We start from the raw sequence: 15,443 nt of genomic DNA, 5'->3' as shown, positions 1-15,443 counted from the left end.
AGCATTCGGATGTTTTGAATCCAATGTAGTACTTACTTGTGGAGGGAACAAGGAATGATGTTTGTTATTTAAAAACAAAACAAAACCAGGGGTGCCTGCATCGCTCAATTGGTTAAGCATCCAATTCTTGATTTTGGCTAAGGTCATGATCTCCCGGTTTGTGGGTTCAAGTCCCGTGCTAACTGCACTGAGCCTGCTTAGGATTCTCTGTCTCTCTCTCACACACACAAAAATAAATAAGTAAACGTAAAAACAGAACAAAACCAGGGGTGCCTGGGTGGCTCAGTCGGTTGAGCATCCAAATCATTATTTTGTCTCAGGTCATGATCCCAGGGTTCTGGGATTGAGCCCCAGGGCACTGTGGAGCCTACTAGGATTCTCTCTCTCTCTTCTTTTGCCTCTCTCCCCCACTCATGCTCTAATTTAAAATAAATAAATAAATAGGGGTGCCTGGGTGGTTCAGTCGCTTGAGCATCCGACTTCAGCTCAGGTCATGATGCCACAGCTGGTGGATTCGAGCCCGGCGTCGGGCTCTGTGCTGACAGCTCAGAGCCCGGAGCCTGCTTCAGATTCTTTGCTTCCCTCTCTCTCTCTGTCCCTAACCCACTCACATTCTGTCTCTGTCTCTCTCAAAAATAAACATTTTTTTAAAAAATGAAAATAAATAACCCATCCAAATACATATCTGCTGTGGGTTTTGGAGTTGCCAGTCTGTAATGCTTTCTAATAGTTGTCGTAGCCCAGTTTTCCTCCTGTTTGGTTTAGCCTACCTCATGTGGTGTTACCATTCACATGAATAATCATCACATGCCCTGGCCTGTTGGTTCATGATGACCTCACCTCTTCCAGATCTACATTCATTCCTTAGAACACGTAGGACCCCATTGCCAAAATCACTGAGGCTTTCCTGACACAACCGTGTAGTTTAATTGTTTAACTTTCCCTCACTATTCTACCTCATTGGGACTTCCACTTCACTGACCCTTTTATTTTGTCCCATCCTCTTCTCCCTAACTTCCCTTTTTACTAAGCTTACTAATTCCATGGTTTTTCATTTCACTTTCAGTTTTGCCAGTACTCTAAAATCCTTTGCCTGTCATTCTGTCATAAAATGCACATGGATGAAGCCACATAGTTCTCCTAGATGAAACCATATAATTCCTGAATGAAGGCCCTTCCTTTGAGCCTGCCCCGAGCAGGCTGCTGAAGGCTTTCCCTGGGACTATTTAGCACTGTGAATACTTGACCACCTCCCTCAAATAGAACTGCTCTATTTCCTGGCAATCCTGCTGAATTTCTCTGGATAATTCTTAGAGGATTATTTCCAATTTCTATTCAAACCTCTAACCCTTTTCCTCTATATAGAACTCACTTCATATAACTTGCTTCCCTACTTCAAAAAGTAATGGAAGGACTCAGATGGGAACTCCTGCAGTTTCCTCATTACTAGAAAAGCCAACCTACAGTTACAGCCATTTTGTGTGTGATATTTCTCCTGCTCTGAGGCCCTTCCTTGCATAGGCCACCTGTACCAGTCCTGCTTTGGATCTCTTCCTCTTCCATGGTCTTGGAAGCATTGTTTACTCTCCTTTTCCTGTATATTTAACCTCTCTCTATTGGATCCTTCTTGTCAGCATGCAGAATTCCTCAACTTCCTCTTATCTTAAAAACCTCAATCCTACACCATCCACTTGACTTTCTAAATCTTTCCTTGATAGTTCTTTAAGGATGTTTTTGTGAGCGTATAATCCATGGCTTAAAAATCAAATAGTAAAGAAAGTTCTGTAATGAAAACAGTTTCCTGCCCTACTCTTTTCTAGCTGCAGTCCTTTTAATTTCCTCGACAAATATTTTTTCAAGGCTGTCTTTATGTCACGCACTCTTTGAAGTTTAATCAGTGAACACAGGAAAAAAATGTGTGTTCGTGGAGCTTGTAGTCCAGTGGTGCACAGGAAGGTGATGAGTGCTGGGGAGAAACATGAGGCAGAGAACGGAGATGGGAAGGGTTGTAGTTTTGAACAGGGAGGTCCAGGAGGCCTCATGGAAGGGGGGGCCCTTAAGGAGGATATCAAGATGAGGGAACTGACCTGAAGCTTATTTATAATGCCCAGCACATTCAGGGTTTATCAGGAAAGCTGGAGGAGCTGGATGGAGTAAGCCAGGGCAAGAGTTTTAGGAGGTTAGGGAAGTAAAGGATGGGTTGTGTGGGTCCTTAGAGGCCATCACTAAGTTCTTTGGTTTTTACACTGACCAAGTGGGAGGTTTTTAAGCAGGGAATAACATCATCTCACTCCCAACTTTTAAAGGATCACTCAGGCTGCTTTTTTGAGACTGTGGGTTGAAGGGTACAGGGAAGCTAGTCAGGAGGCCATTACACTAACCAGATGAGTAGAATGGTGGCTTGGCAAGAAAGGAAGCAATGGAGGCTGTAAATGTTTTTTTTAACCTTTATTTATTTTTAAGACACAGAGAGCATGAGCAGGAGAGGGGCAGAGAGAGAGACAGAATTGGAAGTAGGCTTCAGGCTCTGAGCTGTCACCACAGAGCCCAACTCAGGGCTCGAACTCACCAATTGTGAGATCATGACCTGAGCTGAAGTCGGACTCTCAACCGACTGAGCCACCCAGGCCCCCCTCCCCCCCCCCCCCTTTTTTTTTAAACCTTTATAGGTTGTGAGTAATTTGATTCTGGATACATGTTCAACAGGAAAGAACTTCATGCTCTTGAAATTTCTCTTATGGTATTTTTTTCTGTATTTCTGTTATACTTTCCTTCTAGCTGTTGATTTATCACTTTTATATATTGTCTTTACTTCCTGCCATGACAGATGAGCATTTACTTCACATGCCTCAGACACTCCACCCTACAACCCAGTTTAGTAATTATTATTTTTAGTTTTGCTATTGGTTGCCTTTCTATACTTAATCTTTATGTCTTATTCCATCATCTATAGACACTCTTCTGGCTCCCTTATTTGCACACTGATTTGAGGTATCCTCTTAAGTCCTTTTTTTTTTTTTTTCCTGGAAAACTCTTTAGAGCTTTTCCCTTCCTGCCATAGTCTGTACTAGTAACTGTTTAGAACTTTACTATCCAGCTGTCATTTTGGGACTCTTTTTTTTTTTTTTTTAATCACTTTAGCTGGATCCACTGTTTCTTGGCTCCTGCCTTTTTTCTTAATTTACTGCCTAGTTTTGGTGGAGTATATTTATTCTCAAATAACTTCATAAGAAAAGATACATGAAATGTAAATTTTGAGTCCTTTCATTTCTGAAAATGACCTCAATCTGCATTTATAGGTGGTAGTTTAGCTGCATCTAGAATTTTAGTTACTTTGTATTGCCTTTTTCTCCTCCACAAGGCTGGATTTTTACTTTGTTTTTATATGTATTTCCTTGGGGTTCTAAAATTTACTTTAGTTTCAGTCTTTAAAATACCACTTTACTGGGGGGCACCTGGGGTGGCTCAGTGTTAAACATCTGACTCTGGATTTCACTATCTCACAGTTCATGGGTTTGAGCCCTACATCTGGCTGTGTGCTGACAGTGTGGAGCCTGCTTGGGATTCTCTGTCTCCCTCTCTCTAAACTTAAAAAATAAAATAGAACTTTACTGGGAACTTGATGGAGATCTTTCAGGATGAAGGCTTAGGTTAATAAATTATTACCTTTCAATAATAATTTCACAGAAATTACCTTCTATTAATTACTTTGATCATTTCCACAACTCAGTTTTCTGGTTCTTTCTAGAACTGTTCTCTTAGTTGGCTCTTAGATCTCTTGTTTTTCTCTCATTTTCTACTTTTTCAGTTGTCATTGCTGAGTTTTAGGAAAGCCTTTCTCCTGTTAAAGTGTACCATCTCTGGTTAAAAGATACATTGTCTTCTCTTTGTTCTAATAGATACTGCTTACACAGTAATTAGCATGTTCTTTTTGTTTTTGAAGAGTGTTGTCCAAAGGATGATGTGTTCCTAGTTGTATTTAAGATCTATTTCTAGCTGATCTATATACGCATATATGTTTTCTTTTTAGCATATGATTTAGAAGAACAGAAGAATCTCACAGCTTGTCCTGACCGAACCCTTTTTGTACAGAAGGGTCCAATTTATCATGCATGTCAGTTTCCTGTTGCCTTACTTGAAGCATGCAGTGGTGTGGATGATCCAGAGTTTGGCTACTCCAGAGGAAATCCTTGTATTCTTGTGAAAATGAACAGAGTATGTACCTATATTGCCACTGCTGCTTTTTTTCTAATATCCTCTTATTGAGTAGCTTGGAACTGTTTTTTTCTCATTTAGGGGTAACTTGCATAAAAGGTTAGCAGTGATATTAATTGACCTTTAGAAAGTGAATACAGCAAAAACCAAGACTGGTTTATTAAATCAATCATGGATTAGGGAAGTAAAACAACTTACGCTTTTCCGTTTTTAGTTACATGCATTTAGGCATAGGTTAATGCTTCAAGGGGCAGGTATTCTGGTTGTCATACATAAAGCATGGTTTTATTAACGTGCAGTGCTCATCTTTGAATCATCTTTGAATTCGGTTATAAATTTAAAATTCCATTGAGAATCTATTAGGCTTTAGTTTAAACTTTGAATATTTAGTAGCAAAGCATAGTTTTATAGTGTATGTACATATAATTAAAAAGTAGAGATACAAATAAAATTGCATTATAATGAACTCAGTGGGGTGTTACAGTTGTAACCAAAGTGGTAGCATTTTGCTTTGGTGTCCAGAAGATGTTCCTGAATTATTTTGAAGCTCATTAGCTTCTCTGTGTGTTAGTAAGTATGACCTGGGAGTCATTGTGCAAAAGAAGATGCTTTTCTTATGTAATAAGTGATCTCTAACCCCTGTACCTTTCTGCTGTATAAATATTGTATTGCAGAGCTGTGTTCTGACACAGTTACCCTATTGAGGCCTGCAAGGTCTCCCTTGAAGAATGAGGTTATTCCTGATCATTTACTCCAAGAAAAGGCAGTTTCTTAAACAGGTGGAGACCTCTCAAGATCATGAGTTTATCACTAAAGTTACCCTTGATAAGCAAATTGCTACCATCTCTTGGCACTGCTAAATAAAGAGTTTCCCTATAGGAAGAGCCAGCTAGACCCCGACGTACCCAGACTGACACCCCTCCAGTCTCTCCTCCTTTCCCCACATGGACAATGACAAGTTCCTAATTATCCCATCGTACTCTAGAGATCGTTCTGAAACATTGCCTGACACATAGTAGGTACTCAAGAATAATTATAGTCGGATGTTTCAGCAAGACTTCATTAAATTAAAGTTAACCAAATAAGCCAAGAGTAATGGGAAACTTGACAGTCTAGCTTGTAAGATGAAGTAAATGTATTTACCTTAACAGAAATGCCTTTTAGAATCCCAGCCTTCCAGAAGCGAATATCTTCATAAAGTCTAGATTTCTGGAAAATCTATTCCCAGTATAAAGCCAAGAGGAGTTCCAGTTCCTTCTCCTACAGGACCAACCTTCGAAGCTTGTTTTTCTCTTTCAGTATGTCCTCTTTGAATGCAGAGGGTCTGAGATTATACTTGGCTGATGGGACATGGCTTTACAGGGCATGACAAGATGACAACATCAAGCTCAAGTATGGATCATTCATGAGCTATGCATGCTGAGTGTAGCAGGGGATTTAATCCCAGTAGAGTTTGTTCCAAAGTCCTCACATAGGCAACGATAGTTAAAGATGTTGATATTATTTAGGTTCCATAATACTTACCTCTTGGGAGGAATATTTACATTTACAGGCATTCGCATGTAAAATGAGTATAAATTCAAAACATAAAAAGATCCTCCCACAAAATAAATATCTATTGCCATTCAGAGTTAGTTATGTCAGCTACATACGTGAAAGTAGCTTTATTACGTAGAACTGAATGGTACTGTGTCTTAAAATGGGATTCATCCCAGTGTATGCATTTTTGTGGAATAGATCGATGGGAAATACGGTAAGGCTCCATGCAAGCTTTATGGAAACAAATGTTGAGGGTTTGACCTAATACAGTTTCGTGAAAAACAGTTTTATTGTGCTTCTGCAATTCTTAACGTTTGCCTTAAAAGTTTCTGTTTGCTTCTTGGTTTAAGGGTAGCAAAGTGCAATACTGTATTTTATTCAGGAACGGATTTATTTTCTGCACTGCCCCAATACAATAAGATAGCAAATTGGTAAGATTATTATATTAAAAAGTCCATTGTAATCCTCTACACAAGAGTAAAAGGCAGATGTAATAGGGTTTTAATACCTAGAGTCGATATGCATCTCAACCCTTCCATCTCTGGGTCCCTAGCAACAATGCAGGAGGTTCTTTCATATACATTTGTGATGTTTCAATTAGTTTTTCTTTTCCTTAGATAATTGGATTAAAGCCTCAAGGAGAACCAAGGATAGAATGTATTTCAAAGGTTAGTATTCAAAGAGCTTTAGTATATCTGAATATTTTAAAAGTCTGTGAGTCTTAGTCATTGTTTTTTCTTCCTGTCCCTTTTTGAAAGTCCTCTGTAGTGCCAATCTTAGAAGAATAAAATTCCACCGAACTTTGGGTGTAGAGCCCTTCTCTACTTGCAAATGATAATTCCTAAAGACGTGCTTTCCATGAGCATTGATTTCACAGACACTGCCTTTGCATATACCATCTTTCATTGATTCTGAGATCACTTTTTTCTAGCTTAATAACACTGAAATTGGGGATGGCCTTATAGTTAATGGCATCTTAATACTGTATCATAAGAGTTTTTTCTATCTTAATAGTACATAAATTGGTGTACATCAATGGCATCTGAGATTTCAGGAAACAGGATACATTTTCCTTAAGCTGGAGGCAGTATTTTTCTCTCCTACCCCTACTTTATTTTCTTCCAGAGTGCTGTGAAGTTTTCATCTCATAACTTCTTTTGTTTTCTCTCCATGCTGCAAGTGCAACTAAGACAAATATGTAAATTGATGGGTAAGAGTTCTAAGGAGAAAGTAAAGTTCTACATTTAATTTTATTGTTGTGCAAAATATTAGCATTCCAGCTCTAAATCTATGTCAAAGGTATTTTACTTGAAATGTTACTTTGAAATCACTTCTCAAGTTGTTTGTGAAGAAAATTATATTCCTTTTCGCCTTGAATGGATTTCTTATGTGGGCAGAAATCTCTTGCTCCGTGGTTCTCAAATTCATTCATGCATCAGAATCACTTGGAGGACATTTTGGGTCCCATTCCCAAAGTTTCTGACTCCCTAGTTTTGGGGTGAGGCCCAAACTTGGCATTTCTAACTCAAGTTTCCAGGTGATGGTGATGCCGATGGTCTGGGGCTCATGCTTTGAGAATTTCTGCTTTAGAGTATCCTTACTTCTTTTGAGTATTCACTATTTAGAATAAAAAGCCAGAAAGTTTGTGGGTTCTCATCTGGGTTGAAGTATAAGTGTGTGAATCCTCGGCAGTTCCCTTTACCTCCTTATACTAACATAGCTCAGTCAGTATGCTGCTTACAACCAGGTGCTACATCTAAGCTGAGCTTTTCTTGATAAATCCTGCTGAAAATGAAGTAAGCATATGCTAGTATCTCTTAAGATGAAAAGGAAGCATTATGGCTATGAGATACATTTAGAGAAAGCAACTATTCTGTTCTTGCTTGCAAGCTTTCCAAGTAGGAAGTTTCTGAGGCTCAGGTGCTAGGCTCCGGCCAGGTTAGATGTGCTACTTTCGTGACCACGTAGGACTGTGTATCTGGACGCAGGAGCTTTTGCCTTTGTGTGTGAGTGGACCACACTGATAAGCTTGGAGCAGGGGCTCTACGGGGCCAACGCTACTAAGAAAGGAAAGCGCATTTTGGCCAGAAGGCCAAAAGCTTTAGTAAACTTCTTTCCTAAGATTTCAATTTTGTGAACCTTTGGGCAGTATAAACAACTCCGTGTAACTGTTCCCTTAGGGTTTAAACTGGACTTCTATCTATTGGATATCCTTTGCTTCTAGAGTAGTTGGTGGACATGTTAATGAAAAATCCTGGTCTAATGACTCAGATTTCAGTTTGTTGTCCCTTTTGCTTTCAAGAGTTATGTGTAAAGTACATAAACTAGATGGGGATTTTGTTAATTGAGTTGTGGAATATTTTTGTTTTTAGAAAGTTTGTAAAATTTTGCCTAGTACTCCTAGGTTAGTCACAAAGGAATAATAGGTGGGGTGCGTACATTTTAGAGGTGGTTCTGTAGGGCAGATGGCCGCATTTATTGCACATCATCATAGTTGCTGTTTTCCATTACATTTGTCTTGTATCTTGTACTCTTAAATTTGATCTGCTTTAATTGCATTTATGTAAGAGTTCTGAAAATACTGAAATATTGAGGACAACATGCTCTTGAGCATTTAAAAGATGGTTCCTACAAAAGATGGAATATTCATTTTGTCATTTTTTCATTTTTTTCTATAAAAATAAATCCTATTAATATAGAAAAATGCAGAAGAAAAAGGTAAATGCCTACCCATTTCCAATTTGTGTTCTTCAAGTCTTTTAAGGGTGGTGACTGTATAAAAAAATGTGATTTTAAAACTTTGTTTTCAGTGGAACTTAGTGACTGTCAGTTGCTCCTAGTTTCCAATATGATGTTGTCATTCATATACTTAGAAAACTGTGACATGTATGCTTCACCCTAAAGTATCTCAGTATTCAGATATGCATAATTTCGAAATGTTTATTTTAACAGAAGGTATAAAAAGTACAAGTTTAAGTAAAAGCCTGCCAATGTTACGTTTTTGGTACAAACCAAGAGAACAATGAAGAGTTACCCTGGGTGATCTTGGGCATGTCCTCTTAACTGAGCCTCAGTTCCCCTCTTTGTAACTGATCCTGCCCACTTAAGGGTGTTGGACCTAAATGAGGTCAGTGTAAGTTAAGTGTGGTGTCTGGCTGGAATTTCCAGCTCAGTAAACTATAACCCAAAGAAAACCTCCTTTATGTGTTGGGGAACATCTCTGTTTCTGTGAAATAGGCTCATGTATTAAGAGAAAATAGGTTAAACAAAAGCAATTAGTACAGAAGGGCACTCATCACAGTGATTATTTTTTAATTATAGAGTACAAATGTAGGGTGGTGACTGAACATGGTTTTTACTGTTTCTCTTAGCCTTGTCAGCTTCTGTGGGGTAGCATCACTCTGTGCTTTGTGCCGTCTTGCTTTGTCACTTGTTCCTCACACGTGCTACTCGTGATAGAGAAGCAGAGTAGGACTTCTCCTTAGAGGAGATTCTTAGTTTTGCTATAGTGTTTCCTGTGTGCTTTACAAAATAGAAATTAGGATGCAAGCATTTTCTAATATTTTAATTAGTGCTTAGTAAACTTCCACTGATTTTAGTCCATGTCATCTACTCATTGTGTGTTAAAGTTACTCATTAAAATTAGTCCTATTCAGAATGTGTTACTTGAGAATTCTCTATCAAGAAGAGATGATAATAGAGATATCATGATTTGGATTGTGAAGGATTAACTTGTATATTTGTCATGTTTATTAGTTTAAGTACATGGAATATAATTCCAGTAATTTCAGTACTTTGATTTACACGTGCTCATAAATTCAAAGGTATTTAAATTGGTTGAGAAGACTTTTGCTTGGAGTACCTTAATTTTTCCTAATAGCTTTTGTCACTTGCATCATAGTTTACCCTTCTGGTTACCATTACTAAGCACAGAAAACTTTCGGACCTGCTGCCTCCTAGGCCAGCCACACATTCTACAGTGTGGAAGCACAGTATCTTAAGTCATTTCAGGAATACATTGGTCCATACAGACTGGTGCATTCCTGCTGTCAGTAGTTAGAGGCAGATAAGATTTTAAGACAGTGTATGAATAGATGTTGGGCTATGAGTTAGAAGGGACTCTCATGGAACAGCATGTAGGGTCTATCAGGAAATGTAAAAAGAATCAGGATAGTTTATGTCCAAGGATTTAAATCAAGATTAGCACATCTGTTCTCAAAAATACACTTGTAATTAATGCAGTTGGGATAACATTGTAACATCATCATACTGTTTATAATTGATTATAATTGATATTGCCTTAATATACATTTTGGTTTTTATGACCTAAAAAGGGGTTTCTTTTGTTTTCTGCTTTAGAGTGAAAACACAGCAGCTCTATCAACTTATCCTCCCAATGGAGCTATAGATTTAAAATATTTTCCATATTATGGGAAAAAACTGCATGTAAGTACTTAGAAGTTCATAAGTGGTTGTGACTCTTGGGAAATTGGTACATCTGTACTAAAATATCACTTGTCGGCAGACACATGTTCTGTGTAATTTGTGTATCTTCTATTCTGGTCCTCAAATGGTGATGACAAGTAGAGGTTCCCCACCGCCCACCCAATCTACAGTTCAAAACATAAGACTTACGATAAATTTTCAAAATATCATTTTCTCTTTTGTTAAGAATTTGCTTAGAGAGTATACAGAGGTGAAAAAACAAAATGGATAGAATAGTACAAAGAATTTCTGTAGACCGTTTACCTAGATTTCCCAGGTGTTAGTATTTTACCTCATTTGTCTTTCCAGTCTCTGTAATTGTTTTCCTAAACCATTTGGGACTAATGAAACATGTGCCCCTTGCCCTAAATGCTTAAGTTTTATTTTCCTAAAGACATTTTATATAACCATAATATAGTTATAAAAGGAAATTAGCGTTGATAAGAGGACTGTCATCCAATCTACAGACCTAGTCAATATTTTACTAGTTGTTCCAGTAGTGTCCTTTATTGCAAAAGAAAAAATGTTTTCCCAGTGCAGGATATCTCACTGTTACATTTTTGGTCACCTGTAACCTGGAACAGTTCCTCAGTCTGTTTCATGCCCTTGTACTCTTAAATGAACACAGGCCTTTTGGGGCCTGTTTTGTTTACATTCCTCAACTTGAGTTTGTCTGATGTTTTTCATGATTAAATGTCAGTTTACATCAAAATGTAAAATGTACATTTTTTTTGCAAGAATGCCTCAGAAGAAATGTTTTTGGAATTAGCATATCAGGAGGGATGTGGTATTGATTGGTCACATTAGTGGTGATGGTACTCTTAAACACTAACTTGATTAAGGTGTTATCAGCCAGGTGTTTTTTTGCTTTTTTTTTTTTTGTAATCAGTAAATATTATGTGGAGAGAATAATTGGAGAGTCTACACAGTTCTGTTTCTCCCTTCACTTGAAGCATGTATTGATTCTTCCTGGGTTGTTCCCAGATGTTTTCTAATTCCATCTTTTCCTTTCTCCATTTACAGGGTGGCATTCTGTTCTGAGAAAGAGCTTTGCCTTCTTGCCACCATTTATTTCCATCTGTATATTGTCATGGACTCATTATCTGTTCTATTTATTTTGATGCTAAAATTGTCCCAGATTTGGCCAATGAGAGACCTTCAGGCTGGTTCCTATGTCCTTTAGACATGCTTCCATGATTCTTTCTAGCACTGTAAGACATTCCAGATTCATCTTGTAGTTTCTCTGCCCCAGTCCTGAAATCAGCCCCCTAGTTCCTTTTAGTGAAGAAATGTATCTAGAAACCACAGTGATGGTAATATAGTTAGGAATATATTTGCATCAGATTATACAGCAACCATAGTAAGGATATAGGAGATCTAAGTAAGGATATAGGAGATCTAAGTAATCAGTAGAGTAGTCCTTGGGTGAAAGAGGAAACTCAAACCAAGATTATAGAGAATGTCTAAAAAATGATCATGGTTGACACAACCAAATTACAACCTATGGGATACATCTAAAGCAGTGCTTGCAGGAACACTCATGGCCATATGAACACTTTCATCCATAAAAATTAAAGTGAAAATAAATGAATATCCAGTTTAAAAGAATTTTACAGAGTAAACCAACTCCTGATAAAAGGCACAGAAGGTACGTGAAGTTACTGTAGCATTTGAATTAATGTGTCTTCCTTTATTTGCCAGGTGAGTTATCTGCAGCCATTAGTTGCTGTCCAGGTGTCCTTTAATGCTAGCAGCAGTGCTGTAAAAGAAGTAACAGTCGAATGCAAGATTGATGGATCACCCAACCTAAAAAACCAGGATGATCGTGACAAGTTTTTAGGACGAGTTGTGTTCAAAATCACAGCACGTGCATAGTAGGAGTTAGGATCTCCACAGAGTAAATGTTGTGTTGTCTGTCTTCGTTTTGTATCAGCTGGACCTGCCATTCTAGAATTATGAGACCACCTTGGAGAAAGGTGGGGTGGTGCATGACACTGGGGTAACATCATAACATGCTTCCAGATCATAGTGTTCGGTGTCCTCTGAAGTAACTGCCTGTTGCCTCTGCTGCCTCTTGAACCAGTGTACAGTCGCCAGATAGGGACCATGAACACCGATTCTGAACATGTAGTACAGGGGGCTTATTTTTATGTGGTTTAATTGCCAAGTGTCTAAAGCTTAATGTGCTGTGCTATGTAAATATTTTATAGATTTAACACTGGTTAACTTCCTATTTTGATGCCAGCAAAGTTGTAGGGATAAAATGGTACCTGAACAACATCAAGTGACTTTCATAGCTGCAAGAAATGTGGTGTGAGGAGAACTTCTGTATGTGAGGAGGAAAAAAGAAAATAAAAGTGGATTTGAAAGGTTGACTTGGATGTTTTGTAAAATTATTTTTTACATGCTGAATTAGTCTGTGGATCTTTTTGATTAAGAGCACAAACTTTCTGTTGTAAAACATGTAAAAAAATATATATACTGATGGGTTTATTTTTAGTGCTGGAACTAAAATCTCTTATCAAGTATTGTAGACCATAGATGAAACAGCATTTTTAAGTTAGCCACTATGAATATGCACCTAATTTTTTATGGAGTTAAATTCATATGATTTAAATTGTACAATAGTTTGTGAAATATATTGTGACTGCTTTTATTTAGCAGACTGTGGACTCTAATAAAAAATATAAATTGTGAATTTAAAAACTTGGAACTTATTCAAAGCTTCAAACCAGCTTTATTTCAGCATGCTTTAGTGTCGTGAAGTATCTTCTCCTTCAATGTTTGTAATGGTATGATTGTCATAATGTGAGCTATTTTCTCCTCTGTTGAAAGGTATGCTTCCTGTATAATCTCTGGGTTTTGTTGTTTTTTTTTTTAAGCCAGTTTTGATTTTTATCCTTAATGCTAAAGCTGATAATCTTGAGGTTTTCTTTGTGTTGGTACAAGCCAGAATGACACTGGTTTGTGACACAACCCAGCTGGTTCAGGAACAGCTATCTGGAGAAAACATCAATGCTCCAAGTGGTCTTGGCTAGCCAAATGGGCCTTGGTGACCCAGTGGCAGCCTCTCTGCCACTAAGATCTTCGTGATAACAGATTTTTGTTTTAGAAGTCTTCTTTGCAACGAAAGAAAATGATTCTTGGAGCTGTTAATGACGGAAACAACTTCTGGGCTTTGATTTTCCATTCTGCCCTCTTTTAAGAGTGGAAAACAATTTCAAAAACGCTACAGTGCTAAAGCAATGTCATGGGCTACAGCTAGAGCATCACTTTAGCTGGTCCAGTGTGAACAGGTCTTCAGTTGTTGGTTGTGGAATTCGTATTATTATGTATTCTGTTAAATTTGTATTTTTGTGTCTTTGGAGTATAACACAGATTGAAGTTGTGTTCTAATGAGCTTAGATAAAAACAAACTAGTTCTCAGAACATGAAACAAGAATGGAGATAACCAAAATGGGGAAGTGGGTTTTGTAGAGAATACAAATAGGATATTCACAGAAGTGACTAAATCATATTTGTGCCTCCCTGGTTCAGAAGTTTGGGCATGGCTCAGCCCCTGATTGCTGCATGAGTTCAGCTGACCTCCCCAACTCTTCCTAGCTCTCTTCTACTGAAATTAGGGGTTTTTAACAATGATCACAGGCCTGCTCTGTGCCAGGTTACTGATGTGCCAGACTGAGGATATAGAGATGAAGACATGGTCTGGAAAATGAGAGGGAAATAGAACAGGCCCTGGGACAAGATGTGGCATAATTACAGTAATGGCAATTATGTGCAAGGGTCCAAGGAGGTGGGGTATGACTCCTCTACAAAGGTCCCTCTAGAGATGTGTTTTGTGGAGGGGAGGGTTGGAAGGAGCTGGGCCTATATGATGAAGATGAAGAGTTTGGGAATGAAAGGGACTCTGGACACCATCTGAGTCTGCATTTCTGCTTCATTTCACGTTTTCCTCAGAACTTCACCAGACCTCTTACATGCAGATTGATTCCATAAGAGACTCTATATGCAACAATTTCTTAAGTCATGGCTATTCTGCTTATTCATAGATCACAGTTTGAATAACAAGGGACCAAAGGAATAAAGACAACCAGATTTGCATCCTTGGTGATTGGATCCAGCACTGGTTTGACTAGTGGTTGGAGAAAAATTCAACTGTCAGCTGACTTTAGCTAATACTTAAAAATCCAGCAGGTTAGGGGCTCAGGGTCCAAGATGGCAAGGTAAAAGACCCTGAACTCCCCTCCAGGGACACAACCAAACTTATACCTATTTATAGAGCAATTTCTCCTGAAGACAGCTAACTGAATAGCTGTAGAACAAGACAGACCACATAGAGAATGGTAAGAGGGACAAGACTGTAACAAAGGGAAACCCCAACCCTGATGCTTGCTATGGGGTGGAATAGTACTACAAGACTGAACACGTATGTCTGAGGGCACAGAAAAAAAAAAACAAAACAAAACAGAAAGCTGTGATTTAAAAGGGCTATGAGAGTATAAAAATTAACAGCACTAGAACTCTACCAAATGGATGGGACCTGTTGGAACTCTCAGGGTTGGAGGGACTGGTGATTGCTACCATCTGCATTCACCCTTCACCTTGATATCAGATGGGAGCAGGGTCCAGGCACTGTAATCAGCCTACTGTCAGCCCGACTACTTGGCACCTCTTAGCCCAAGGCAGCCCGATGTGGTGCACACCACAACACTCCTGATCAATGCTCACTACAGCACCTGTCTGAACAAGGTGACCAGTCTGAAGCATCCTTGAACACTCTAGACCCACACCACTTAGGCTCCAGACAGCTTGCTAGGACACTCCAGTGGAGAGTCCCAGGACCTCCATGCTCCTGCTCATTTTGGTCCCTGCCACCCCATAAATGTGCCCCTAGCCCATGGCACACAATGGCTCCAACCTCCCCACCAGGACACCCTGGTGTGCACTCACTTTAGCTCTAGCTGTCCTGGCAGGGTGCCTTCTAGAGAGTCTCAGGACTGCCATGGCCTGTGCCAACATCAGCTGTCAGGACACTCTGGATGGAAACTCACAGGACCACCCCACCCTGTGCCCACTTCAGCTTCAACATCCCAAGGGCAACCCCATCATGGAATACCCCCAAGAACCCAGCCCATGCCACCACAATTCTAGACAAACAACCAAAGTTGCCAGAAATTCAGCCTGCACAAGGGGACAAGTATACA

General features: G+C 38.9%; 1 protein-coding gene across 1 annotated transcript in view; it reads left to right on the top strand.

The window, feature by feature from the left end:
* ATP1B3 (ATPase Na+/K+ transporting subunit beta 3) overlaps positions 1-12,614 on the top strand; it is a 45,735-nt gene extending 33,121 nt beyond the window's left edge. Inside the window, exons 4-7 of the mRNA XM_042954664.1 lie at positions 4,031-4,215; positions 6,372-6,422; positions 10,114-10,200; positions 11,941-12,614. Of these exons, the coding sequence (XP_042810598.1) occupies positions 4,031-4,215; positions 6,372-6,422; positions 10,114-10,200; positions 11,941-12,114 (497 nt within the window). The 3' untranslated portion in view covers positions 12,115-12,614. The remainder of the gene's footprint in view (positions 1-4,030; positions 4,216-6,371; positions 6,423-10,113; positions 10,201-11,940) is intronic.
* The last annotated feature ends 2,829 nt before the right edge of the window (positions 12,615-15,443 follow it).

The sequence above is a fragment of the Panthera leo genome, chromosome C2 (genome assembly GCF_018350215.1).
Source record: "Panthera leo isolate Ple1 chromosome C2, P.leo_Ple1_pat1.1, whole genome shotgun sequence".
Classification (NCBI taxonomy): Eukaryota; Metazoa; Chordata; class Mammalia; order Carnivora; family Felidae; genus Panthera; species Panthera leo.
The sequence above is the reverse complement of the archived record's forward strand: the minus strand, read 5'-3'. Positions and strand labels throughout refer to the sequence as shown.